Source organism: Erithacus rubecula (assembly GCF_903797595.1).
Source record: "Erithacus rubecula genome assembly, contig: SUPER_Z_unloc_6, whole genome shotgun sequence".
Classification (NCBI taxonomy): Eukaryota; Metazoa; Chordata; class Aves; order Passeriformes; family Muscicapidae; genus Erithacus; species Erithacus rubecula.
This window is the reverse complement of record NW_027635650.1, coordinates 746,672-770,512: the sequence shown is the minus strand read 5'-3', so window position 1 is coordinate 770,512 and position 23,841 is coordinate 746,672. Positions and strand designations below refer to the sequence as shown.

Below are 23,841 nucleotides of genomic sequence, written 5' to 3'. Positions count from 1 at the left end.
TTCATGTAGAGAAGGAGAGAAACTAAGCCTCCATATGGGCTTGCTGTCTTTTGATACATTCAGATAGTTTAATTTCAGCATATTTGGAAAGAATTTTTTTTAATAGGATGATGACTAGTCCTGAAATAACGAGAATAATTACTATTAGTTTTAGGTTGAAAAATCAGGTTTCCTTGCTTTATATTCACATGGCTGTAGGAAGCTTTCATCTATAGCCCCAGTCAAACACGGAAATTCTGTGTAAATGCTATGTAAGGGATGCCTCTCATTTTAGAGGACAGATTGTTTGAAGGCAGCATAAGATATGGCAATTTGGAAATTAATTCAAAATCAGTAAGTTGACCCTACAGCCATAAGAGTTCAAATGCAAGAGACACAAGTCATTTAAATGGAGAACCTGTGCCTGGCATATTGCAAATTATTTAGGTTCTGGTGTACTATTCAAGCTTTTATGTAAGCTTTTCTATAAAATGAAATAATAGGATGGAAAAAACCCCATAATATATCCCCCCTCCAATAAGCCTTCCTAGCCTTTTTCAGTGAAATCTTGTGAAACAACCTGCTAACTGGCCTGTTTGTACAAGTGCTCCCTAAAGTGTTTTGGTCGTAGGCACATAGTGGGTTACTGGTGGAGACAGGAATAGCACCAGCAAATCCTGGCTCACTGTTTGCTGCTATAATCATACTAGATATATTTTCTCCCAGAGTCTAATAGCATTTGGACAAGAATTTGACTCCTATTTTAGTAGTTGCACAGCAGATGAGAAATTAATTGTTTCTTCTGCATGTGAAACAATGCAGAAGTAGTTGCTTAGTTCTAGAGAGACAGAAGGTTGTATTAGAGCTTTTGCTTTAATAGGAACCTGCCCCTAAAACTACCTCTGCCATGTAGGAGGTGAAGTTGAAATGGTTTTGTGCCCAGGACTCTTTATTTGGCCCTTTGGAGAAAATGTGGGGGAATGCTTGTGCATGTAGTGGTTCTGCAGAGTTTAGGTAGAGGAGAGTTTCAAGGGTTTTTGTCTGATCTACTGAAACTGTTATAAATTATTTATTTAGCAGTTTCACCAATCTGTCTAACTGATAGTTCTCAGGAAAGTAAAGATGAATTCTGACTTCATGCAGAGGTCTCCTCTGTTCTGCAGAGGACTCAGACACTCTTTTTAATTCCTCAGATATTTTGTGGTTAACAATCAAACTATGAAGTACAGCTAGTTTGACATGTGCTAGCCCCAGCAGTTTCTTGTGTCAGTTTTCATAAAAGCAAGGGTGTGTGTTTTACTCGATACTCTGCTACACAAATGTGCATTGCTGAGGGGTCTATGTGGAATAACTGGTGTGCTGTACGTAATATCTATAAATACCAGAGGGAGCTGATTTGAAATGGAACTGTGCTTGACTGAACTGAGAGATTTCTGTGATAAAAATGCAGATAAACAGTGGCATAGCTGTGTCAGTAAAGTCAGGCTTGTTTTTTTTTTTTTTTTTTTTTTTTTTAATTTTTAAATTTTATTTTATAATTAAAATAGGGAGGGTAAACTCTTTGAATTCTTGACTGTATTGAGGTAGCTATTTCACCGTTTGTCCGTATTTTTATACTTTTTGTGTCTTTCTCTCAGTTCTCTTTGACAGGCTCTCTGTCAGTATTTACCAAATGAGAGGAAAGGGCATGTTTTTTTCTGTGAGCAGGCTGTGGGGTTTTACTGTTACCTTGGGTGACCAAAAGGTCAGTTCTGAGGTAGCAAAATTACTCTGACCTTTTTATGGGATGTATTGCAGGATTTGGTAATTAGTGTGTCATTGTCAATGTAGCTTTTTTGTAGAATTTGTATCCTTTATCTGTGTTGTGAAAGTGATTCCTTTCTTTTCTCAAAAGGTTGTTAAGTGCTGAAACCTGTATTCCTCCTTGTAGTCTTAAATTGAGGATGGAAAGAACCAGAAGTGAAACGCATTTTCTCACAGATAGGTAGCAGCATTGCCATGGTAACTTGGGAATTGCAGATTTCAAATACACCATGCCAGTTTACACAAATTGGACACTGGTGTTGGAAATACGGATACAAAGATGCATCTTGGTTTTCTGCCTCTTTGTTTCTTTTACATACAATGAAAGGAAATGTTTTCTTTGTATGCAATGCTTTTTGTTTGGTTCTCCATATTTATCTCTGTCTTCTTGCAAACACCTTTTTTTCCTCAAGAAAGTGCCACAAAATTGGCATTTTAAATGGAAGTACCACACAGCAGCATAAAAAGAAGTGATTGTGACAAAATACATGAATAACTGTTTCAAATTCTGCACGGACTTAGTTGTACATTTTTTAAAAGTAGAACTACTTACTGATTCTTTTAACTCATTGAACTTATTCTTTGTTGTGTTGTGGTTTTTAATCCATAGTAAAGTACTAACTGTCATAGCCATGGCACACATATGATATTTCTAAAATTGGTTTCTGGTTGCCAAGCCTTTTTCAAACAGTTTTTGTCCTTTCCACCCCACTCCCACCCTCCTTGCTATGTGGTAAAGCAAGTTAGACATTTTTCTTTATTTATTTCTACTATCAGATAAGTTCCTAAAATTGCAATTGTGCAGTTTTTTTGGTTTGCAATAGGAGCTGTAAAATCAGATGGGAAGATTTTAGCTTTGTACTTAAAATCTTGGGAAATGCACAACGTATGGAATTGAGACCAGTTGCGAGCTAACTGTCCTGTTTGTTATTTGGTGCATAGTGGTCTGACTGTTGGCTGAGGCTGAGTGGAGGCTGTGAAGAGACATGAAGGAGGGAAAGACACTTTCCTCATGCCAGCCAGGAGGTCTGCAGCATACATAAAGACAGGACACAGCATCTGAAGACCCAGATACTTCATCTACAGTTACTTTTCTGGACTATTATGTGTCATGCTTTAAATCTCCAGTGTTTACGCTTTCCTGTAATGAATGCTGTCAGCTTGAGAAATGGTCTTAATTGTTAGTAGAACAAAAACCGTGGAGGAAATATTTGGTGTAGAATACTTGGGAGGTTATATGGCTCTTTGTTTTCCTGTCCCACTGCTATGGATACAGATTGCCTCAGAAGCAAGGGAGAGTGCTCTGACAAACTCCTGACTGGTTTCTTAACTACATCCAGGTGACCAGTATCCTTAAATTTGTTGAAGAGTCTTGTAATGATTATGATTAAGGGCAGAATATCTGATGACTTGAAGTGTTAGGGTTTAAATGGCTTTGCAGCAGAGGCATGAGAAAAATAATAAACTTGTCTCACAGGCAGTGTAAAGAAGGGGGTAGCTTTTTGTCCTGCTGATCTCTGTTATTATTGTTGTTGGTATTATTTCCACCATTATGGTTGCTGCTTGAAAGAAGAGAATAATGGAGGAAGCTGGAAATGGGGCAGATGATTGCAATTCAGTGCATTGCTATATTTCCTGAGTACACATGCAAAGTGGTTTCTCCACCTTTCAGAACTTGAGTGTAGTCCAGTGACTAGCAACAAATGGCTTTGGAACTTCAGTTGTGTTTCCTTACCTTGTTTTTGATATGTTGCTATGTGAAAGAACATGTTGAGAAAGTTCCTCAGTTGACTTGCTTGAGGATGATGGATCTGCAGTGTTCTCCTGGCATTCTAGGTCCAAGGGGAAGTATTTGATAGTTTTTCTTAATTGTTTGAGTAATTTCAGATGCTTGATGTGACTTCAGTAGCCCCTTATTGCCTTTGGGGTTGTGAGACACCAAGGAGATCCTTGAATGGGGTCTCATTGGGATGGGAGGAGTGGAGGAAGTATGACACAAAAAGGAAAGTGAAAAGAAATCAAATGTCATGATTTTTTTTTAAATTGAAACATGATATAAGTGTTGTAAAGCCATTGACTAGCTGACAACCTGAATGTGAAATCTGAAACGAGATTGACTCTTACCTTCAGTTTACACTATAGATGCTGCAGAGTTTTGGCTTGTAATTTCCTTGATAGTAAAATTTCATCATTCTCTGTCTGTTCAGCTGCCTGTCATATTCGCTCAGCAGAAAATGAAATCTTGGAAGGGATATGTTGTTTAATGTGCATCTGGCAGAGGAGGAATGGTGATATGAATGCAGGGATAGCACAGGTTTTAAAAATAGAACAGTGAAGGTTTCTGAAGCTAAATCATCATAAGTTTGCTAGCTAGAACTGTATTCGCGTTTTAACATCCCTTTTGTTCGCCTTGGTTCTAACCATATCCATATTCGCCTCAGTCATTATTGCTGCTCTGTACCAGGGCTTTTTTTCTTTTTTTTCCCCACACTGTAGTCCTTTACAGTCAACTTGGTGCTCCTTCTCTGCACTCCTAGGTCTCCCTCTAGTCTCAGCTTACAGTAGGTCACTGTACTTTAGTCTTCAGAGAAATTATTTCCTCCTTGTAGGATGTCTTAAGACATTTAGCCCTTCAAAAGTATTGCATCTCCTTGCTACCTGTGGGTCTGGGCTTCATTACTGCAGGATGAAAAACAGAAACTTCTGGTCCTGTGCACAAGGACTGTTCTCTGTCCAGGTGTTGGAATGCTGATGTTGCAGGGAGGCTGTGTTTTGCTTCTGGTGTAGCTGTTGGGGCAGCTGCATGCTGCCACTTAAAATGAGGACTTTTAACCTTGTTTTTATGAAAACAAACAGTCCTTATCCTTTGTGCATCAGCTATTGACAGAAGATTTTGGTGTCATCTGTTTTTGTGAAATGATTTATTGTTTGTTCCTTTCTGGGTTTGAGGTGTAGAGCAGCTGGCCAGAGGAAGATGAATTAAAACACACCAGCCACTTTGTAGAGTGGTAATAGGATCACAACAACCTGTCCTACATTTCACACTTGTGCTCTTATTCTTATTGATGATAGTGCTGTCTTTTTGAAAACAGATCAGCTACTTATAACAAACAAGTAACTGATTCAGGCAACATTTGTTCAGATTTTCTGGGAGACTCAAGTGCCTCAGTGCACAGATGCTGGACACGTCAGCCTGTGTCAAGATACCATATGAATAGTCCGGTAACCCTAACCTGTGAGTATCAAGTTTATCCTGGAGCAGTTGTCTCAAGCTTCAAAAAATGTGATTTTTCACTGTAGCTTGTTTCTTGTGCATTCAGGTGTGTGGACTGTACATGCAAAGGCAGCATTAATTGCTTTTGTCTTTGCTAGGAGAGGTCTCCATGTACTTGTGAAGGCTAGTACTGGACCTAAGGCTGGTTTCTACCATCAATAGTTTTCTCAGTGTTAAAAATCTGTGCTGAGTATTGTTGATATATAAGTACTCTAATGACTGCAGCATTTCTTGTAAGTCCATTAGAGGATGTTCAGAAAAAGTTTTCTTGCTACAGGAATTTTAAGTTTCAACCAGTTTCTATTTTTTTTTCTTTAATTAATTGCAGATCAGCTGGAGCGCGTATTCTTGCGTCTTGGCCATGCAGAAACAGATGAGCAGTTGCAGAACATTATTTCCAAATTCCTACCGCCTGTTCTGCTCAAGCTGTCCAGCACACAGGAAGGTGTTCGCAAAAAGGTAAGAGTTCAATTTACTGTAAAGATGTGCTGTTCTGATCAGGGAGAAGGAAATGTCCATGTGTATCATGACTTGCTATGCTTGGATTTCTCTGTTGAGAAAATTACTCTTTGAGGAGAAATTATTACTGTAATAGAGAGTTGGATTGTTACACCTCTTAGAGCTTAAACAAAACAGTCAGTCAGTGCCTGTGTCAGCATGGGCTTTGCAGATGTGTGGAGCTGTATTTGTTTCCATTTGAGGCCAGCTGGCTCTGAGTTAGCCTGGGACTGAGGCTTGCTGCCATAGAGACAGTTGTCTTGTCTTCCAGGGCTGTTGTGCTTCCACCTGACTTAGGGCACATATGAAGCAAGCTTGCTTCTGTGCACAAATGCCATGAAGCCATACTCATTGATGTCATTCACTTGGCTGATAACTGGAATAAGAGCAAGAACCAAGTAATTTTGAAGGTGTCTGTGATACCTGAAAAAATTCATTTCCCTGACACAGAAGGCAGCTTTTGTTCAGGTACCTTAATATATACCTGAATGACCAAAATTGTTTGGTTTTTGCCTGTAACCAGACATAAGCAAGGACCAAGCAGTCTTAGAGGTGGAATTTAATATGTAACTGGGGAATTCAGTTTCCTGCATCAGATTTTAGGTCTGGTAGTAGGAATGGACTGGAACATTTTGGAGCAGAGTGCAGATGAAGTGTTGGGGGTTACTGGTGGAAAAGAAGCTTTTCATGAGTCTCTCTGTCCTGTAGAAATAGGGAAATGGTAATTCAATGCAGTGTCATTGCATTTACAAGTAGATTTCAGAACTGGCAAGTAACTGTAGCATAGATTTTTCTCAAAGTTTTGCACAAAACATGGCCCTGAGAGTGATTACATGAAAGTAGATCTATGGATGTCACGCCATTGCACTGTGCTGAAGGACAGATAGCTCAGATGCATTGTTCTTCTGAATACGTGATAACCATGTGTGCTTGAGGCTGTGAAGAAAGGCATTTAACCAGCTGATGAAATTTCTTAGGGTATTTTTGTATGATTTTTTTTTTCTCTAAGGTGGAATGTGTTGTCAGTTATTTTGGAGTATTGGAAGATTCAGGAAAGGGGGAGGACTAGTCTTTTGAAAATTAAGTTTTAAGAGACCTCTTGAAATCACACAACCTACTTAAGGTGTATTGTAGTAGTAGTTAATAGTTTTTGTGTTAGAGTGAATAATGAAATAAAATGCATTTCTTCTTCCTTTTAGATGTTTAAACTATTGATTTTCATTCACACCAGATAATAATAGAATAGCAATTGTAAAACTTCTGTGTACTTCTTGATATTTATCAAATTCATTGCAGCCATGTAGATTACCCTGAATTCTGCCCTTGCTATCTCAGTGAAGGGCATTTGACTTTTTCCACATTTTGTTTTCATGTTAAATTTGCAATGTAGCAAGGAGGCTCTGTATGGGTGGAATTTTTTCCATTTGACACTTTTTACATAGCAAAATAAATTATCAGTGAGATAGAGGTGAGGGGAAGGCCAGTATTTCATTCTAATTGATATCAGTGAATATTTACTATGTAGTGTATAATCTGGAAGTAAATTTCTTCCATGTGCACATTCCCCCTTTACATTGCTTGCATTGAAACTCAGTTTGTCAATCTTCTTGCTCTTATATGTTGTTTAATGTAGTGGGAAAACATGCCAAGAATTCTGCTATGAATTGCCTTTTCAAATACCTAGCTTTCCATTGCTAATTTTACCTGTTGGATAACTAGGCAAAATTAGCAATGTCTGGTGCTTATAGTTCAACAGCAGCTTAAATTGTGTTCAGCAGTGTAAGCAAAAGGAAAGCATGTATTTTTTGACATGCGCTCTCAGGTGATTGGAAAGCTGATCTATAAAGCTAATAAATGAAATAGAATGGAAAGAGAATGGCAAACTCTCTATTAACCCAGTGACTCCTATTACCAGTGGCAAAACTGACGCCTCATATCATGTCTCTCTCCCATGGGGATTGTTGTAGTTAAAAACCCATAAACCCACCACCAACAGCAATAAAAATGTGTGCCAATAGAGTTAACCATGATTTAAAAACTTACATAATTTTAATTGAATTGGCAGCGTGGCTTTTGATCATAGAGATATGAGAAATAAGAACATTTGTGTGTTGTGAGTATACTAACTGTAGAGCATTATAGTTGTTCAATGACTTCTTTCACCCAAGTTTAGAGGCATGGTTTAGTTCACAAGTGCACCAGAAGGGATGAAAGTATTCCAATCTTACTTTGATTACCCAGACTGACTTTGTCCTCAAGCTTGTACTGCTGGACTAAAAAGGGGAAATTAAATTCTGTTTTCCTTCCTGTTGCCTTAATGTATTCCTTTGTTGATTTTATTGCAGCCCTTAATTTTATGGCTATTAGGTCACTACTGCAATGAATAATTTGAACTCATTGCCCTCATACATTTTCAGATCTAGGAGGTAGTCTAACTGCAGGGATAAGCTTGTAATGCCTATACCTTCTTAATCCATTTAGGCTGAGGAAATAATCCCTTTTTAGACCATGGTTGGACAAATGAGTTAAAATTTTACTCTAGAATGTCTTCTACAAAATCAGTTATCCTAGTGGTGTCACACAATTAACTAATCGAGGGTAAATTCACTCTACCTCTTCAAATAAGCTCCATTAAGTGATTTTGCACTGGCAGCATTTGTGCTATACTGGATACCATTGTCACTTTAAATGTATCCCATGTGAGGCCAGAAAAAAACAAAAGAAGTCAAAAGTTACAGATGTTTTCTTGAATCAGGTCTGAAGAGTCCTACTGATGAGATTCTTAGCTCTTATTTGACATTGATGATTAGAGAAACAGGACAAGCTAAACCCTCAACATAATGCCAAGTCCAGCCACATCTTTTTTTACCAGCCACCACTGGTAATTTGAATATGTTTCTTGAGTTACATTTTAGTATCTCTCACCATTTCTCAGAGAGATCTGTGCAGACAGGTTTTTTGCTCTCTAAAATATTATGAATTTGTAAGGGTTGCAATAAATTTGCAGCAGCAAAACTATGGACTATCGGGCATTGAATGAAGTGACTCCACTGCTGAGCGCTGCCGTGCCAGACATGCTGGAACTCCAGTATGAGCTGGAGTCAAAGGCAGCAAGGTGGTGGCACCATTGACATTGCAAATGCATTCTTCTCCATTCCTTTGGCAGCAGAGTGCAGGCCTCAGTTTGCTTTTACCTGGAGGGGTGTGCAGTACACCTGGAACTGACTGCCCCAGGGGTGGAAACACAGCCCCACCATCTGCCACGGACTGATCCAGCTGCACTGGAGAAGGGTGAGGCTCCAGAACATTTGCAGTACATTGATGACATCACTATGTGGGGGAACACAGCAATGGAGGTATTTGAGAAAGGAGAGAAGATCATCCAGATTTTGCTGGGAGCCGGTTTTGCCATTAAAAAGAGCAAAGTGAAAGGATCTGCCTGAGAGATCCAGTTCCTGGGAGTGAAGTGGCAGGATGGATGGTGCCAGGTCCCCACTGAGGTCATCAATAAGATCACTGCAATGTCTCCACCAACAAGCAAGAAGGAAACACAAGCTTTCCTAGGTGCCATAGACTTTTGGAGAATGCATAGCCCCGAATACAGTCAGATTGTGAGCCCTCTCTACCTGGTCACTTGTAAGAAGAGTGATTTCCACTGGGGCCCCGAACAACAGCAAGCCTTTGCCCAGATCAAACAGGAGATCGCTCTTGTGGTGGCCCTTGGCCCAGTCAGGACAGGACCAGAGGTACAGAATGTGCTCTACTCTGCAGCTGGGAACCATGGTCTGTCCTGGAGCCTTTGGCAGAAGGTGCCTGGCGAGACCCGAGGCCGACCCCTGGGATTCTGGAGCAGAAGTTCCAAAGGGTCTGAAGCCAATTACACTCCCACAGAGAAGGAAATCCTGGCTGCCTATGAAGGAGTTCAATCTGCCTCAGAGGTGATTGGCACAGAAGCACAGCTTCTCCTGGCACCCTGACTGCCAGTGCTGGGGTGGATGTTCAAAGGAAAGGTTCCCTCTACTCACCGACGCCACCGACGCCACATGGAGCAAGTGGATTGCCCTCATCACGCAGCGTGCCCATATTGGCAACCCGAATCGCCCTGGGATTTTGGAGATAATTACAAACTGGCTAGAAGGTGAAGTTTTGGTCTCAAAGAAGTTTGGTCCAACAAAGAGGAACAAGTGACCCAGGCCAAAGAAGCCCCATCATACAAATTTGGTAGCTATCAGTGTTAATTAGTTTGTTAGTTTATCTCTGGTTTTGATCACCAAAGATGGTGTCTAAGAGGCTGCTCTTAGACATGTGTACGTCTGAGAGCATACATCTCATGTACGCCGCTCAGCATACATATGGTTCTGCAGTTTCCATTATGGGCTTAAGTGACAGCAATTTAGCTGCTTTTTCAGCATGCTGTGATCAAGGCAATGATCCCTTGAAAACACAGGATGCCCTGGTTGCTTTTGCTTGAATCACTTGAAGTCAAGATGAATCTAGGACTGACTCTGAGTGGTTTTGCTGGAACTGAAGTGATTTCATGTAACATCACTTCCATTTTTTTGTGCCACCTTTTTTGAGAATCTGATAAAGTTTGCAAGCAAGATGCATTAGCGTGATTTCTCAGAATGGATAATTGTTCCAGAGTAGAAACTGTAGTTTCTCAATTTCTTTCATTCAGTCGTGATACCTCCTTCAGAAGATTTAAAAATGGCACTTTGACGATGCTAAGAAACTACCTAATGAGATTGTAGAATCATGGCATAATTCAGCTTGGTGGGGACCTTAGGAGGTCCCCAGACCAATCTCCTATATAAAACAGCTCATTACAAGTTCAGTTCAGGATGAAGGTGGAGGTTTAATTGAGATGAGTCTTGGAAAACTTCTGAGAATAAAGACTGTACAAACCCTCTGGGCACCATCTTCATTGATTGATGGTCTTTATTGTGCACCTCTTTTATTTCAGCACAGTCTAGCCCCAGTTTTGTTTGCTGTCTGTCAGAGCCTGGGATCATTCCCCTTGAGCTACCGCTTGTGTCTGTTGGCATTGCTGCTGGCACTCTGCCTGCCAGTCACAGCACTCCTGTTGGCTTCTCCTCTTGCTTGAAGGATTTCAGTTCTGCTATGTTCCACTCCAAACAGTTTTCATACACTTATTTGGTAACTTTATTATGAATGGTGTGTTGGGTTGCAATACAGGATGTGGCCAGAAATATGTATTCTATCACTGTCTGTTGAAGCCAGGTGGGGCAGTGATTCCTTTTCTCTGTTAATGGGCCATCTTTAAGACTAGGTGGGGCAATCATCTTTCTTTTCCACAACCCATCCTCCCTCCAGGAGGATATCATATGCTGCTGGCCCATTGAGTCCAACTATATGACTGATAAAATTACATCATCCCACTGGGAGATGTTCCAGCCAGGGAGAAGAGCCAAGCCTTTTCTACCTAAATAAAACCTGAGATTTTGGACAACAAGATACCTTCTTTCCACTGGATTCCAGAGGAAAAGCTGGACCTTGCCACATCACCCCTGGACCTTCAGAGGAAAACTGCACCCTTCTACAGGAGCACTGCTCCAGCTGAACACACCTGCCACTGCAGGAGGACTGCAGCCACCATTGAATGGGACTGCTACCAACACCCTGACTGACAGTGCCAGGTTGTATTCTGACTCTGTCAGTGTTTTGGGATTGTTCTTTGTAATACTGTACTTTTAATATTCTAGTAAAGAACTGTTATTCCTAATTCCCATATCTTTGCCCTTAATTTCAAAATTATAATAATTTGGAGGGAGGGGGTTCACATTCTCCATTTCAAAGAGAAGCTTCTGCTTTTATTGACAGACACCTGTCCTTCAAACCAGGACAAATGGGGATATATATTTCTTTTTCGTCTGTTTTGTGAATTGGAGTTATTCTTCACATTTCTAAGCCAGCGCCAGTTTTGACAGATAGTAACCAAATTGTGGAGATGACTTGTCATCTTCAGGAATCCTTTCTTTCCTATCTTTCTGTTGATGGATGTTATTGATTGTGGCATGGTTTGGGACTTCGGTGTTTGTCTTAACAGTGATGTGGTTTCAAGATAATACTATAAATGGCTGCTGTCTTCTTACAGATTAAATAATCAGATCAGGCCTGATTTGCCTATATTGAGCTGGCCTAATGGACTGAACTTGGTGATTGGATCCCGAAGTAGCAACATTAATGGTGGTTGTTTCAAGTTTTTTTGGTTTTTTTCCTTCTTGTTAGGTCATGGAGTTGCTGGTTCATCTGAATAAGCGCATCAAGAGCCGACCAAAAATTCAGCTTCCAGTAGAGACATTGCTAGTTCAATATCAAGATCCTTCTGCAGTGTCATTTGTCACTGTAAGTGTCTGTTTTCTAAGAGGGGTTGCTGCTCTACTTTAGCAAGCAGAATATTCTTTAAACCTCCTCTATTTAGCTCGGTTGGTTTTCTTACAAGTGTGTAATTGTTATGAGGTTGATGTTTTAATAGCTTTTTTTATACTCAAATTTATAGTCTTGTGTGGGTGAAACTTAGTTTCATAAAGCATATTGCTGTTCAAATTACGTACAGTTACTTGTGATATTTCATGATTGCATGAATTGTGATTGCTTGTATTTTAAAGGGTCTGTTAATTGGTAGAAGCTTCATTTTGCAGGCAGCTACCAATCCTTATCCTGAAGGATCAGAATTTTGCTTAAAACACTTTTATCTCTTGAGGACCTGTATTTTTATGTGGTTTTAGGGTCAGGACCTTAGCTGAACAAGATCAAGAAAATGTTAGATGGTGAAACTTTCATAGATTATTTTGTTTAATCTAATTGAAGAGTGAAAATAATTTTTAAATGTTTTCTTGAAACTATGAAACATTTCTTGAAACTATTTCAGTCTTGATACTCTGTTGCAAATCATCATGGAGAAACAAACATGATTAAACCGTAGGGAAACTTTTTACTTTTTGTTTTACTGTTCAGTCCTGTATTCAGTGTGTGTAGCATAAATTATAACATCTTAGAAATGTATGGAGAAATATTTAGACTTTAAACAGCACTGTTATACATAAAAGTAATCTTAGGTTGTCTTAAAAAAGTGGCATTATCTGGAATTCTTTTATCTGTAAGTTTTTTAGAAGTGACCAAGACTTCTGGAGTGCCTATGTTTTGTAGAGCAAAATGAACCATCTCTGTTTAAAGACATACTTGACAAACTCTGCATTTGGACTTGTCCAGAACATCTTTTCATTAATGTATCTCAGCAATGCATGTTGCTTTTCATCACAAGGCCTCATAGATTTTTAACTCAAGTGTCATCTACAAAGTAGTGTAGTGCACTACAGCACTCCTCTTTGCCACTTCTTTCAGCCAGGTCATGCAACATATCTCTTACCTCTGCAGTTCTTGGCTGCATTTAGATGAGCAGCATAACAGTTAGATTGTCCTGTATTCAGTATTGGTATTGGTCTGCTATGCTGTCATGTCACTGGACTCTTAACTGAGTTTGCAGCTTTGAAATAAGGTGATTTAGAAGCGTTTTCAAGAGAGATTTTGTCTATGCTACAGACTTCGTATTTATTCAATATTGTTTTCTATTTTATTTCAGAAATAGGTAAGAGAGAACATTACATTTGTCTTCTTTTAAGCTGTTCCTTAGTTGCAATTGTTTTTGGTGAAATTGGCAGTGAAAAAAACAAACCAGAGAGAGTTTTGGGGTTTTTTTCCACCTTTTTAAGCAGAGGCCCAGCAAGACCTGCTCTGAGTAGTCCTTGCTGAGTCTCCACTTCAATGTTTGTCAGTCTGGTAAGACTTAGACTTAAGAAATTGGTCTTACAAAACATGTTGTTTCCAATACCCAATTATGTAACAGAACATACAAGAAGAGGTTAAGCAACACATAGTTCTTTTCCATTGCTGCAATACTGTGTGCTTTTTCTACCCCTTTAGAATTTTACCATAATTTATGTTAAGATGGGATACCCCCGTCTGCCTGTGGAAAAACAATGTGAATTGGCTCCAACCCTCCTCACTGCAATGGAAGGGAAACCTCAACCGCAACAAGACAGGTATAGCTACTTACTTTTGCAGCAAATTTTGTTGGTGGTGTTTTAGTAAAATAATTTGTATCAGTTTGTAAAAGATTTCTTTTCCTTAGTGTTGTCTTCATTACCTAGGATGTTCTTGGCATGTACAATTTGGATCAGTGATTCAGTCATTTGGGTGGTACAAAAAATTATAGCCTAATGCTGTAATAATATACAGAATCTGCAGCAGCAATCTCCCTGTATGATAAGAGGTCTGTGTTATGATGGAAGTGAAATGCCTGTCCATATCCCCCGTGCATCTTCATAGAGTTCTGGTTTCCAGCTTAAGGCCAGACCGTCAGTAAATACCCTCTGCCCAGCTACAAGAGCAGTGCTAGATGTCTCAGAGTGCCACTCTAAATTGAGAAATAGTGTTTCAAGTTACTAGGAATTTTATCTAAGCTGTAATATGTGAAAAAAGGACTATTGGGAACTGCTGTATACTAAGAATCTCTAGAAAACTGTGACTAATGGACCTGGTTCCTACCTACTCTGAGATGAGTTTCCACTGTGCTGGCATTGGAAAATGTCATTAAAATCGTGTGTTTGTTTATTCTACATATTATGATGGTGTAAAAATATTTTTAAAACTACATTACTTAAGAGTCTTGCAGTAAAATCTTGCTTCCATTGATAAGTGTGAAAATACCTTGGAGCATGGTTTTTCTCTGTTGGAAAGGCAAGTACATGAGTGAAGACAGTGAAGATTTGATGAAGTTTTGCACTGGTATACAACCAGTGTATTTGCCAGTGTTTCTTAAGGATGAGACAGACCTTGACAGTATTTTGCAGCATAATTATGAAACTGTCAGATATCTGGACAAAGACAGTGACTTTATCTCTCCAAATGTCTGCATGCATGCAGTCATATGTGTTTCATGTTAAGGACAAATCCTAATTTATCTTTCCATTTTTAAGTATATCAGGTGACAAATAGAGGCCACTGGATTTTGAATGTGTTTTTACTTTTGTCAAGATTTTCTTTTTTTGCTCTTAAGAACCAAGTTTGTTGTAAAAGGTTTCCTCTTGTATGTTTTAAAAAAACTGGTGTGTGTTTTTTTTAAATGGTTGCAGTAAATGTAATTGTTTTTCAGCCTAATGCATCTTCTAATACCAACCCTTTTTCACATGAAATACCCTGCTGAACCACTGAGAGCAGCAGCTTCTCCATTTAATCTTGCTGAAAAACCAAAGACTGTACAGCTGCTTTTGGACTTTATGTTGGATGTTCTTCTTATGCCTTATGGGTGAGTCGATACCAGTATTCTCTAACATTGGTATGTGAAACAGTATAAGCTACCCCCTTGAAAACTCTTTTAAAGTACACTATTACTTACTGGCTTGAATGACACCAAGGGAAAGATACAAAAGAAGTTGATAATTTTAAGAACTGGATCATCATCTTCCTTATTTTACAAAACTTATTTTTTCAACTTAATTAGGTGTTACACAATTCTCTCCTTTCCTCTTTTGAGATCAAAGTGAAACTGTGAGACATGTGAGCTGTCTGTTAAATAGCAAACCCTTTCAAATAGAAGCCTGACAAAAATGTCTGCTCATCTTTCTGCAGTTGAGTTTCAAGGCTTATTCCTCTGAGGTCATAAGCAAGAATAATCTCTAAAAACTTGTGCTTTCCAGAGTTGAACCTTTGAACAAGATTTGTCTTTTATCTCTCTTCTGATGAAAAATGTTCAAACTGCAGTGGTGTTGTCTTAGTGTGAACGCTGTTTTTAAAAGCAAGAATGTACAGACCAACTTGAGTTTACTGATCACTGCTTGTTAGGAACCTTCTAGTGTGTAAAATCAGTACTTCCTCAAAATATTTTTTCCACTGACTGTTTTTTTTTTTGTTTTTGTTTTTTTTTGGTTTTTTTTGTTTTTTTTGTTGTTTTGTTGTTGTTTTTTTAATGTCTTTGTATTGCTAGGGGAAGTTTTGCTTTGAAAGAAAACAGAAATAATTTTGATGGCAGACCAAATTTCTATTTTTTCTGGAAATAAGTCTCATAGGATTGGTGCCGGTATAATTTTTTTTTTTTTTGAGCTCATAACTCTTGCTTCCCTGAATGGATGAACCTAAAGGAATGCAGTTAAAATAATGAGCACATGGTTTTTCTACATGTAGATTTGTTGGAGGCCATGCTCCCCACTTAGGGGACCACTTCCCTTTTGTTTGAATGTACAGAATCCTGCAGCTTATAGTTTCAAATACCTGTCCTTCTGTTCATGATTCACACTCTTCAGTTGGTCCAGGCTGATTGCTCTTTGCTTCATCCATGGCCGTAGCTTCAACAGAGGAAGTCCTTGAGCTTTCCATTGAGACTTCATTCCCTTCCATGCTTTAATATTCGGGCCAAGCATGAGTTGTTAAATCACAGAATCATTTTGTTTGGAAGAGACCTGAGAAAACATTCACACTGAGAGTCTCAAACTGAGGGACAATGAAAGTAGGAGGTGAAGGTTTTAATTTTCGTTCCAGAATGTGTAGAGAGTGTTTGGAGCTAGCTTGTGGCTCTGGATGTCTCTTAAAAGTCTTGCTCCCTGTGGTGAGTCTGCTTACAGTGGTTTATAGCTAATTTATGCTTGTTAGAACTTTGTCATTGCCCAGTTATGAATTAGTCTTACCAGTATGCTGCAGTAAAGCAACCATAAAGCTTAACTATAGGGTTTAAAGCTCATAATGAAGTATTTAAAGTTTTAACTAATGAGACTTGGAATGAGTCCTTATTGTTGAGATTTGTTTAATTTTTTTTGTTGTCTGTGTGCTGAATGCAAAATGGGAGACTGGCTGGGGCAAAATAATTGTTGTTGGTCTTTGTACTGCAATTTTGAGGCCATTTAGCAAGCTTCTAAGGGTACATGTAGAGGTGAGGTAGCTTTTATGAAAGCATGGAAGTGAGCACAGGGCAGCTAGACTAGCTGGTCTTGCAAAAGAGCAGTCTCTGCAAACTTACTTTTATTTTTGCTTTCCTTCCCTGCCTGGTACTAAAACTGCAATTTTCCAACTGCCATTTCTCATTTATTTAATTATTTATATTAGGATTTGTTTCCTTCCACTTATGTTGCATATGCTTCATTGTTTCTCTTGTTAAGTTTATGTTTTTTATAGAAATCATACAAATGTTATTGGAGCTTTTAGCATTGGAGTTTCTTGAATGTAGCACTGCATGAGTATTTACTTCTAATACAAAAGAGATAATTTTTTCTTATCTATAGACTAAGAACTCTTTCTCAAAATGCCAGTGGACCCTTCCCTTTTCCAACTGAAGTTTGTTTCCATTTACAATGGCATTGTTATGACTCTTGCAGAGTATGTTGGGATAATTGGTAGCAGAGCTTCAAATTCTGTCTTATGTTAGAGCCATGGGATTAATTAAAGAAAAATAACCAAGGTAGAGAAGTTATGTGTCTTCCTCAATTTCAGAATCTAATTCAGCTGGTGTTGTGGGTTGAAAAGGCTCTAATAAGTCTTTCCCTGCCTGCTTAGGTTTGTATTGAATGAATCTCAAAGTCGACAAAATGTGCCCTCGGCCCAGGGGTCTTCATCAAGTACTGTGGGAGGTCCTGGAATGCCTCAACCACCTCCAGGGATGAGCTTTTATGCAGCCAAGAGGGTAATTGGAGATAGTCCATGGACACCAGAGCTGCTGGAACAGGTATTTAGGGGCTGGTCCTTGTGGAACTGTGGATGGTAGTGGTGATGGTTGTGGACAGAGGAATGGAAAGCTGGAGGGAAAATATGTAACTAATTCTGGCCAGGTCTTTAGTTGCCCTGAGGGAATTTATTGAGGGATTTTGCATGATGTTTTAAGGAATTTTGCAGTGGTGGGGTGGGGAGGAAGGTGATTTGGAAGCAGCCATGTCTGCAACCTAGTCTTGTGTTTTACTCCCAAGGGTTGCAACAGTGTCTTCTGTTTCTGAAGCATCCTTTTATAGCAGTGGTGTTGCAGAATGTCCCATAATGGTAATGCTGGTACTTTGCTGCAGATGACTTTAGCCACCAGAGACGGAGAGCATGTGAACTTCTCAGTAAGCCATGATTCCAGGCAGCTGAGCTCCTACACTTTCTGTAACATCTACTTTCTTGTCAATAAAAGTCTTTCTACTTTTTTCAACAGTGTAAGCTGGGGATAGTGAAGTTCATTGAAGCTGAGCAAGTGCCCGAACTTGAGGCTGTTATACACCTGGTTGTAGCCTCTAGTGATACAAGACACAGTGTTGCCACTGCAGCAGACCTTGAACTAAAAAGCAAGCAAAGGTAAGATCTGGATGGTTGCAAAAGATGGTGTTAGTATTCCTGCAACAGCTGGCTGCAATGAATGTAGTGCTCCAAGAGAGGTTGTGCTCGAGGGAAGAGGGTTGAAGTTCCCTGTGTATCTGAAGCTGCCATGTATTCCCACTGGGCTTGGAATAGTGTGGTTTGCAGTCTTGCAGCTGAAAATGTCACTTAGCTCCAGAGACAGCAGTTTTAGCAGTGTGGATTTGATCAGTTTTTGGTATTGCTTTTGAACAATTTTTACCAAATCGTAAAGAATAATGGTGGTTTCCACATTGCCTTCTGTGGATTATTAATTGTGAATAAGGCTTTATTAAATGATTCCCAGAAAAGTATACTTTCATTTAATTTATAAGGAGAGTAAAGAGACTAATTGTGAAATGGACCATAGTGTAGAAAGCACACACTGCTGTCATTATCGAAACTTTTGCTCACCTGCAGCTCACTCTTCATCATCTAAAGACAATGCTTCTGTCTTTAACTCATCAAGAGGCCACAGTAATGGCGGTTGTTACTGTTTGCTGAGACATTGACAGTGGGAGTTTTGCTAGCTGATGTAAGAGGTTGGAGCAAGACAAGCCATCTTTGAAATGTGTAGGTGGCTTCTGGAGGACTGTTTAACATGCTGTCAAATTTGTAATGTGAAACCTTCTGCAACTGAGCTACCTTCTGTTCATGTACCTCAGTCATGACAGGGGAGATGATTCTATTAAATGATGGAGCCTGAAGCCGGGCTCTCCTTTGCTGTTTGTCACATCTTTCCTTTTGAGGTGGTGTCCTTTGCTAGGAGAGAAAAATAACTGTGTGGACGATATGTAATGCTGAATGTCTTTTATGGGAAATATATGCTAGTTCACAAATTACCATTTGATATTCAATTGATAAATTAATATGGTCTGTATGTCTTTTCAGTGGGAGAGAAGAGAGCATGTAGGTTTCTAATAAATTACTTGATAGCACATTATGAGAAATCATTAAAGTGTAATTAGTTCACATTCTTTATGGTTATATATGATGTGGATGTGGGACAAGTGGTTGAAAGTCAAACTGAGGAGTCCTGTGTAAATTTTGGGAATATTATGAATATGATGCAAAATACTGTATTTTAAGAAGTAGTCAAAGGTCAGTGTCATAACGTGCTGGTGTTCAATGTGTTTTTTTTCCTTCAGTTTAATTGACTGGAACAATCCTGCTATCATCAACAAAATGTATAAAGTGTATCTTGGGGATATACCGCTGAAAACCAAGGAGGTAACATTTGCCTTTAGAATTGTCTATCTTCTTGGTTGCTGAAGAAGTAATTATTTTATTTTCAAAAAATACACATGTGTTTCTTAAATCTATCACTTCCTTTGATATCTGCTTTCATGGAATATTTATGCTATTTGAATATTTTTTTTCTCTGTGCCAGTATGTTCTGATTTGCAGAAAGTAATTTACTGGTGTCCAAAAATGTACTGTTTAATTTCTGTTTCTGACAGGGATCTGTTCTGAAACCAGAAATGAAACGAGAGTCAGTCAGCACCCGTGTTAAATTAAAGATTGTTCCTCATCTTCTACGATCCCGGCAAGCTGCAGAAACCTTCCCAGCTAACATTCAGGTGATGTTTATTTTCCAAAGCTATGCTTGTCTTCCAAAGCTACACTTCCTAAACAGTTTGATGATACAGTTCCTCCAGTTCTTAGAGGTAGGAAGCATTGTTACTGATGACAGTGTTCAAAGAAGAAGGCAAATTGAAATCTTTGAAAGTTACGGCAGACACTCTCTAATCTCCTCCTTCCTTTTGGTCAGGTGGTATATGATGGACTCTTCGGTGCAAATACAAATGCAAAACTGAGAAGTCTGTCTTTGCAGTTTGTGCATCATATTTGTATCATGTAAGTAGTTCAGAGAGCTCAATGCTCTCAATAGTTTTTTAACTATTTGCCTGAAAGCCACTCTGTTTAATAAAGATTAAATTGAACTAATGAGTTTTAAAACTCAGGGAAAGTATGATTTTGTTTTTTACTTAATCCCTAAAGCTCAGTGTGTCTGTGCTTACACACAATTAAGTTGTAATTTTTCATCTTAACGGTCAAGAAAAGTGATACTAGAGAAGATCCTTCTCAGGGATCCAGAAGATAATATTTTTTTGATTTCTCTAATTGCAGTTGTCCAGAGAGTAAAATAAAGCCCTTAGGTCCAATGCTTTTAAATGGACTTACAAAGCTGATCAATGAATACAAAGAGGTAAGATGAAAAATTCTTTACTATAGTTCTTCCTGTGAATGAAAGCAAAGTATAAATAAATTTATGATCGAAACTGGTGCATCTTTTTATTTTGTGTTTACTGGTAAGAATTGTTTTTGAAGATAAGAAAGTATTTTAAAATGGAAAAGAGGAAAACTCTTCTATTTATTTAACACCTATAGATATATGCTTGGACACCAATTGCAACATCTCAGGAAACAATAGTGCTAGTAATATAAAGAGAGAAGTCAAAGTAGTGTCTAGCTACTCTTATGTTGGAGTACACAAGGACCTCAACTCTGGATTGTTTATCCCATAGTATTAAGCATCTGTATAGGCCTGCTTGTTATACATTCCATCCTACCTATCCAGGTATGGTATTACTATGGGACGGGTGTCACCAAAGAGAATTGCAAATGCCAGTCTGGCCTAACGAGGTGTTTCCAGTGCCATTTCAGAATCAAAATCCCATAATATTCCTATGTGTACCTTAGAAAGGGCAGATGTTGCAGATCACCTCTTCTGCAGCTTTGAACTTTTTGCTGCTTCATTTGAACTTTGAATGTGACCTTCTGACCTGAGTTGGCACTTGAATGCATGGCACACCCTGCCCTTGGGAAGGGAATGAAAAAGGATGAAGTAAGCCCCTTTTATAAATGTGCTGTATTGGTCATCCACAGGATGCATTGCACACACAGTTTCCTTTGGTTACAGGTGCTGTTCAGAACTAGTGGAAGATGTCTGCCCCCTGCTACTGTTTCTATACACTCACTGAATCTCTTTATTTGTTTCTTTTGAACTAAAATGTGGGTAGCTGAGACCAGAAGAGAGATTTACATCTTGCCACAATTTGCAATTTCTCTGTTTCTTAGACAAAAGTATGCTCCCTCTATTTCTATATAATGTTTTTATTCTTTGCTAGAAATATTTTATATTTTAGAATTCTTTTTCCATTAAAGTCTGCTTGAACAATTTGAAGACAGGATTTAAAGTAAATGTTTATTTATAAAATATATACTTGTATGTATTTTCAGTTTTGCTAAATTCTGTTTATTGTTTTGTTATTCAAGGATTCAAAACTGCTCTCAATGGCATATTCAGCGGTTGGAAAGCTCTCTAGGTAACTTAAGCATCATTTAAGCAATGGGAAATTGAATAACTTTTCCACAGTAATCAGTTAATTTATCAGCAGTAAGCTTTATGCCACCTGCCAGATTTGCAGTTTAGCGCATGGTGCAGAGAAAAGCGTTCTTCTTGTGACAACTCCAGAGATAGAAAAAGAAATGTGCTTTTAAATAATAGCTTCTTTAGCAATGATTAATGGCTGTTCATGAATTATCATAGAATTTAAGAAATGGTTTTGCATTCTGGATTACCAGAAATACAAATTTAAGGAATGTTTAGCAAAGACCCCAGAGTGCATAAAGCCAGGCAAGTGGAATGTTTAGTCATGCTAGTGATCTAAGTGGTTGTCCATAAAATGTTTCACTTTCCAAACTGTGTTAAGAGAGGGAGAATGTGCTGCTTTATGGTGGATATGGCTAAGATAGAGCAAACTTTCTGTACTGGCTCTAATTGTTTGACACTTAAAATTTGGAATGAGGAGAAGACCAATGAAATGTGAAGCATTTCAATTAAAACAACTCAAAAGCTTCATGGGTTAAAATATCTTGTTTCAGCCGAATGCCTCAGCTCTTTACCAAGGATATAGCACTGGTACAGCAGTTTTTTGAAGCCCTATGCAAGGTAGGTGCTGATGGGGCTTTGGGAAATCATTATTGTTTTCTTCTGATTCTCCTTAGTTCTTGACCCTACACACGGTAAAGTGAAAACCCTTGTTTTTTTACTGCAGGAAGATGCTGATACTAGGCTTGCCATTCAAGAGGCATTATCTATGATGGTTGGAGCATATAGTAACTTGGAAGGAGCCCAGCGTACCCTCATGGAAGCTCTTGTAGCTTCTTATTTAATAAAGGTATTTTCAGTGAAGTCAAAATCACATATCTTAAGAAAAGAGCAATTAATTGTCTTCCTTTTTCCTGACACTTTCTGTTGGATACTTCTGGAGCATATCTTCCTTTTCTTACTGAATGTATTGGCCTGTCTGTGAGAAGGCAGGGTGTGTATGCTCTGATAAAATATTTTTAACATGGCTTGGTGACACGGAAGGTAACACTGCAGTTCTCTATTTGTGTTCTGTTTAGCAAAAAAACTGAATCTGTTGCTATTGCATTGTATGTTTCTCATAGTCTTCTCTTTAGAAAACTTTGAGAAATAAATGCTTCAAGGACAGTCTTCTGAAATGCTTAGGGAAATGGAGTGTTTGGTAGAAACAATCGTTTACTTCTAAATGGGGTTTCAGCAGGCTGTGTGATAGCTGACATAAGGCACCTGTGAACCTCTCTGGGAGCTCAGCCTTGAGACACTAGTCTAGACTAAACCAGACTTGACTTACTCATACTTTGAATACCTTGTTTGTGTTCAGAATACACCAGAAGTCTGGCTTTTTAGAAGGAATGATTGTTGTGTACTTGGTGTTTGCATGGATACTCAGGCTGACTGTGAAGGTGTACACATTTCTAGTGTAAGAGAATTTTCGTGCTGATAACTCCTTTGCTTAAGGGATGTAAGTCTCCAGGCATTACCTTTTTGATACTATCTGTACTTTACAGACAGAATGACCACCCTAAGCTGATGTTTCTTTCTCACCTCTGGCTATGCTGCTCCTAAGCATTTCTCTGTTTTTGTTGGAGAGATGATATATGTCAGTTTCATTTAATTTCAAAAGATGGAGCAGTTAAGTTTTTCAAGAATTAGTATGATTCCCCAGAGTGTGTATGTGTTTAATTAAACATTTAATTATGTTTAATTTAATTCCCCCACTTGTGTACATATGAGAATTGCTTTTTCTTTGCCCTGTCTACTGCCATATGAAGTATAAGCACAAGTAATGTCTCAAAATGTCTAAAACTTTTTGGATCATGTTGGTACCAGAAGTAAAACAAATGACTGATAATATACAAGTGGTGAAAGTCATTACTGCTGTCATTTAAAACTCAATCATGTTTGTGTCTTTTTCCTTCAAGCCTGAAGTTCAAGTACGTCAAGTGGCTGTAAAATTTGCTAGCACAGTGTTCCCTCCAGATCATATCCCTTCCAGATACTTACTCCTGTTAGCTGCAGGAGACCCGTAAGTTGTTTTCCTTTATAAAGTATTTTCTCATAAATAGGTGTGTATATTTGTGTATATATATATATATATGTGTGTGTGTGTGTATGCATATGCACACACACGTATATGCATTTTATATATTTGGATTAAATATTAATACATTTATCTGTGTGTGTGTAAGTTCGTACATAAAGAACTCAAAGGAGATTAAATATGGTAATTTGGAAATCAAACTTCACATTCTTGATGTTCCTGAGGAGAACTGTTACTGTACTCAGTGACAGTCTTTAGATTGTTGTTCTTGTTTCAGATGAACTGCAGTCACTAAAGCATTTCATATTAATGATCAATTGTGGTTGGAAAATTAAAAATGCATTAACTGAAGACCTTTTACAGTGTCTAGTAATATTTTTTTCCTGGCAAATTCGAGCACTTTATTTTTATTGTGTGTTTGAAAAGAATTGAGCATGCAGTTTTGAGAGTTGCCACTCTCTGCTGAGGAATAGGTGACTTGTTAAATTACAATAATAA

General features: G+C 38.5%; 1 protein-coding gene across 3 annotated transcripts in view; it reads left to right on the top strand.

Annotated features, from left to right (window-relative positions):
- Positions 1–23,841, top strand: part of ECPAS (Ecm29 proteasome adaptor and scaffold) — a 57,945-nt gene that overhangs the window by 2,144 nt on the left and 31,960 nt on the right. For 2 of the 3 annotated variants that reach the window (XM_079331626.1, XM_079331625.1), the window contains exons 2-15: positions 5,385–5,515; positions 11,804–11,920; positions 13,499–13,617; positions 14,730–14,882; positions 17,120–17,288; positions 17,751–17,890; positions 19,078–19,159; positions 19,390–19,509; positions 19,701–19,786; positions 20,060–20,138; positions 21,209–21,258; positions 21,818–21,884; positions 21,991–22,113; positions 23,225–23,328. In XM_079331626.1, coding sequence (XP_079187752.1) covers positions 5,385–5,515; positions 11,804–11,920; positions 13,499–13,617; positions 14,730–14,882; positions 17,120–17,288; positions 17,751–17,890; positions 19,078–19,159; positions 19,390–19,509; positions 19,701–19,786; positions 20,060–20,138; positions 21,209–21,258; positions 21,818–21,884; positions 21,991–22,113; positions 23,225–23,328 — 1,540 coding nt within the window. Of the gene's footprint in view, positions 1–5,384; positions 5,516–11,801; positions 11,921–13,498; positions 13,618–14,729; positions 14,883–17,119; positions 17,289–17,750; positions 17,891–19,077; positions 19,160–19,389; positions 19,510–19,700; positions 19,787–20,059; positions 20,139–21,208; positions 21,259–21,817; positions 21,885–21,990; positions 22,114–23,224; positions 23,329–23,841 lie in introns of those variants that run through there. The other variant, XM_079331627.1, reaches the window with a different exon arrangement.